We start from the raw sequence: 4,355 nt of genomic DNA, 5'->3' as shown, positions 1-4,355 counted from the left end.
TTTTATTTTATTTAGTATTAGCGTTTGTCTAACTCAGTGTCAAAATTATTATTTTTAGGTTTGAGTGGGGGATGATACCAGAACTTATATATACTGAATCTATTGTTACTGTATAAGGGCCCTTTTTATGCGGATACCCACATATTATTATATTTAATAATCTACCATGCATTAATTCTGTCCACATTGAAGCTCCTAGGTTTCAGCTCGCATTTCGCGTGTCTTTTGTTTCGCTAGTTTTTATGTATATATACACCATTAAGTTACTTCCCTTTCGGGGTAGGCGTGACTCACTCGGTAGGGGAAAGGAGTAATATGTGGAATGGTTAGAGAATTTTCAGATTGATCCAGAATTCTCGTGCTATTTATGTAAATAACACGTTCGTTCCACAACACTGCTCCGACCCAGGTTGCTGATCAATCTTTCTAGCAATCATCCCAAATGAAGATCCTCAGAAAGTCGTTATGTAAGGTTCCCCACTTGGGTCCATTAGTGGCCAAGGTCTTTTGTTTCAGGCGTCATTCACTCTACTGACACTCTTTTTATTAACTAATTGCCGCCATACTTTCCTGTCCTGGTATACTTCTCTAGCTTCTTTTATGTCCATACATTTTTTATGCAGGCTCTCATGTTTCTGTGACTTCTTATGTCTCTTCTAACTAGGGTCTCATTCACACATTCTAACCATTCTTTCCGCGGTCTGCCTCTGGGCACGCTGCCATTTACTTTACCTGGATACACTTGTTTCGTTAATCGTTCATTTGGCATTCTTTCAACATGTCCGAACCATCTTAACCGATTTCTTTCCCATGTGTCTACTAGCGTCTCTTCTGCACCACATTCTTTTAGAATTATCTCGTTACTTACTTTGTCCATCAGAGTTTTCCTTCATATTATGCGCATGAATCTCATGTCAATTGTGTTAATTTTACTCTTATCTTTTTCTTGATAAGTCCATGTCTCGCTACCGTATAGTACAGTCGGTCCAAATATAGCATTATGTATTGCCATTTTAGCTTTATTTGATATATTTTTACTTCTGATAAGGGGACCTGCTCTACAAATAACCTTCTTACCTTCGGTTATGCATCCATCTAATTCCTCATCTATCTTCCCGTCCCTAGTAAATAAGCTACTAAGGTATACGAACTTATCAACTTGTTCAATTCTCTCATCATTTAATAAAATATTGCATAGTGTTTCCTCACTATTTCCTTCGAACACCATAGTTTTTGTTTTATTTGCGTTAATTTTGAGGTCCATGCTCTTCATGCTTGCATCTAGTTTATTCAACATTCTTTGTAAGTCTTCGATTGACTGCCATAACAACCTTATCATCTGTGAACGCTAACCCACGTACCCTTACTGTTTCGAGATACACACCCTCTTCGTCGAAAAGAGCCATTCTTAAACACTTGTCCATAAATAATATAAATAACCATGAAGACATAACGCATCCTTGTCTAACTCCTTGAGTAAGATCGCAATAGACACTCAATTTCCTATTCACCCTTACACTCGCTTTGCTACCCGTATATATTGTTTTTATAGCTTGTAGGAGCCATCCATTGACTCCATACTCTTTCAGGACTTCCCAAAGTTTACTTCTATCTACCTTGTCAAAAGCGTTTTCTAGGTCAACAAATCCGCGGAAAACTTTTTTTCCTACTCTCAAACTATTTTGTGTTATTTCCCTTAAGCTAAATATTTGATCCGTACATGACCTTCCTAGCATAAGCCCACTTTAGACTTTTCAAATCTTTTCTTCTGTTATTTTCATTACCCTACGAATAAGTATTTTTGAGTATATTTTATTTACGGTACTTAATAAGCTAATCCCTCTGTAATTATTGCAGTCGCTTTTATCTCCCTTTCTTTTGTCTACCCCGGCAGCCTTACCGTTTTTCTAGCTCTTAATTATATCCCTAACCTCAGTGATACAGACTTTCTCAATTGAGTTTTCTATCGCATCGTGTTCAACATCGCAGTTGTGGTGTCCTATAGCTTCATCTCCGAATTGTCTCCTAAAATAGTCTCTGAAAGCCTCTAGTATTCCGCCTGCATCATATACTATTTCCCCCCTACTATTTCTCATGTTGACAAATTCTGTACTTATGTTTCCTTTCATTTTTTTATAAAGCAGTTTCTTTCTTCCTTCAAAGTCGTTTTGTATTTTCATCTCTTCTTCTGCTCTAATTGTATCTTTACGTTCGTTAACAATTCGTTTGAGTATCCTGTTTTCGTGTCTATAATCATTTCTACATCTTTTTTCTTTCCTCATTGCTAAGACCTGCGATGCTCAAAATTCTCCTGTACGCTTCTCTCTTTGCTTTTTGGGCAGCCTGAATTTTATCATTTCGCCACGCATCACCAGACATTCTTCTTACAAGTGCGGTACCTTTTTCCAGGCGCCCTCTATATCTATTTTTTCTATACGGTCCTCCCATGTTGCCCTATCTATGCTTTCGATTATCTTAATTTGGAAATCTATTCGCACATCCGGTTTCTGCAGGTTCTCAATTTTGATTCGCGTTTGTTTTGTTTTCTAGGTTTTCTTTTTTCTCCATCCTCGACTTTAGTTCATTTTTGAGATCAGAAGGTAATGATTAGTATTGCACTTAGGACCCCTCATGACCCTTGTATCTTTGACTAACTCTCTTATTCTTTCATCCGCAACAACAAAGTTAATTATACTGCGGCTATTTCCTTTAGACCAGGTGTACATGTGGATCATTTTATGCCTAAACCAGGTATTTGTAATAAACAGACCCCTTTCTAAGCATAGACCAACTAATTTATCTCCGTTATTGTTTGTTCTTGGGTCCCCAAAACTACCTAGTACTCTTTCTGTATCCTGATTTTGGGTGCCCACTCATCCGTTCATGTCTCCTAGTAGAATTATTCTTTCTCCATTTTCGCAAATATTTATTGTGTCATTTAAAGTGTCCCAGAAGGCGTCTTTTACTTCTCTGGGATCACTATCAACCGGCGCCTAGCATGCTATAATAAATAGTCTTCTGATTCCTACTTTCATTCTAGCCCACAGCAGTCTGGGAAACACGAAGCCATGGGCTCCGAGATGCTGCTTTGCTCTTTTATGCAAAATGAGACCTACTCCTTGTTTACCATGTGATTCACAGTCTACTCCTGACCATATTTCAAATCCGCCTTTCAACACGCCGTTTTTTATGTCTTTGATTTCGCATCCCTTTTTATTTGTTTCAGGTACACATCAAATATCTAGTTTCCTCACGTCCATAGTTTCACGCAATTCTTTTAACTTGAGATAATTTACTCCCCTATCATTCCAGACAACCAGTCTCCATTCGTCGCCTCAAACACGACCTTTAGATTTTCCGTGTGCATGCCTTTTGTCAATTAAAGTTCCAGTCCTTTCCGAGGCTATTTTGTAGTTTGTATTATTCATTGTTTAGATTATACACCCAACTATCACATTTATGCAATAAGTTTATTTTCTGAGTCGAAATCATGTGAATGATGTGATTTGAATATAACAGTTTATACTAGTATACGTCAGTTTGACATTTTATAAAATTATAAAACTTCAAATTCAAATAATTTAATCTTAAAAATTGTAAGGCACGATTAAAAAATTCATAGTTTTTAACGATTAGCTCAAGATCCTAATGTAAAAATTCTTCACTTTTTAACGGGTCAGGTTTAAATTCATCAATTTGGAAATTTTCCAATAAGAAAGCATAATTTTAAAAATTTTTACGATAATTAAAATTTAAAGGTTCACAATATTTCTCGCAATATTTAAATTTCTGAATTTTTGAACGGTGAAAATGACGGTGTTTTTTTTTAATCACATTTTTTAATAAAAGAATCTATTCAATCACTTTAAATGTCAGTAGATACTACATTCTAGTTATAATATATTTATGGCCTTTTAATTTTTATAATTTCAATTTAAAATTATATTTTTGAATGCACAATTTTACAACAGTTTAGTCTCTAAGAACTTCAAACTAAAGTTTTTTTGTTTCATAAGCTTACATTCGAAAACCTTTGGTTCGGAATTTCCTCATTTTTGGAGGTTTAAATTTCAAATTTCTGAATATGGTATTTTTAAATTCAATTATTAAAAATTTAAGAATTTTGATATTGAATTTTTCAACATTTTATATTAAAAGCATTGATAATCAGTTTTACATTCAATAATTTTAGATGTAAATATGAAGCAATTTCGAAGTAGGGACTTTGTCATTTACCTTCCTCATGTCTTAAAAACGCATCTGGAAATTTTCGAAATTTTAAATTAATTTTTTAATATTAAAAACCGCCTTTTTCTGAACCTGTGTCAAAACTCTCGGAAAATCCGAGTTGAGTC

At 34.9% G+C, this 4,355-nt stretch overlaps 1 protein-coding gene across 1 annotated transcript in view; it reads left to right on the top strand.

Moving 5' to 3' along the window:
• The window catches only part of LOC117180540 (nuclear hormone receptor FTZ-F1 beta), a 129,972-nt gene that overhangs the window by 98,093 nt on the left and 27,524 nt on the right, over nucleotides 1-4,355 (top strand). The window contains exon 3 of the mRNA XM_033373037.1: nucleotides 2,551-2,600. Coding sequence (XP_033228928.1) covers nucleotides 2,551-2,600 — 50 coding nt within the window. The remainder of the gene's footprint in view (nucleotides 1-2,550; nucleotides 2,601-4,355) is intronic.

Source organism: Belonocnema kinseyi, chromosome 9 (assembly GCF_010883055.1).
Source record: "Belonocnema kinseyi isolate 2016_QV_RU_SX_M_011 chromosome 9, B_treatae_v1, whole genome shotgun sequence".
Lineage (NCBI taxonomy): Eukaryota > Metazoa > Arthropoda > Insecta > Hymenoptera > Cynipidae > Belonocnema > Belonocnema kinseyi.
The sequence above is the reverse complement of the archived record's forward strand: the minus strand, read 5'-3'. Positions and strand labels throughout refer to the sequence as shown.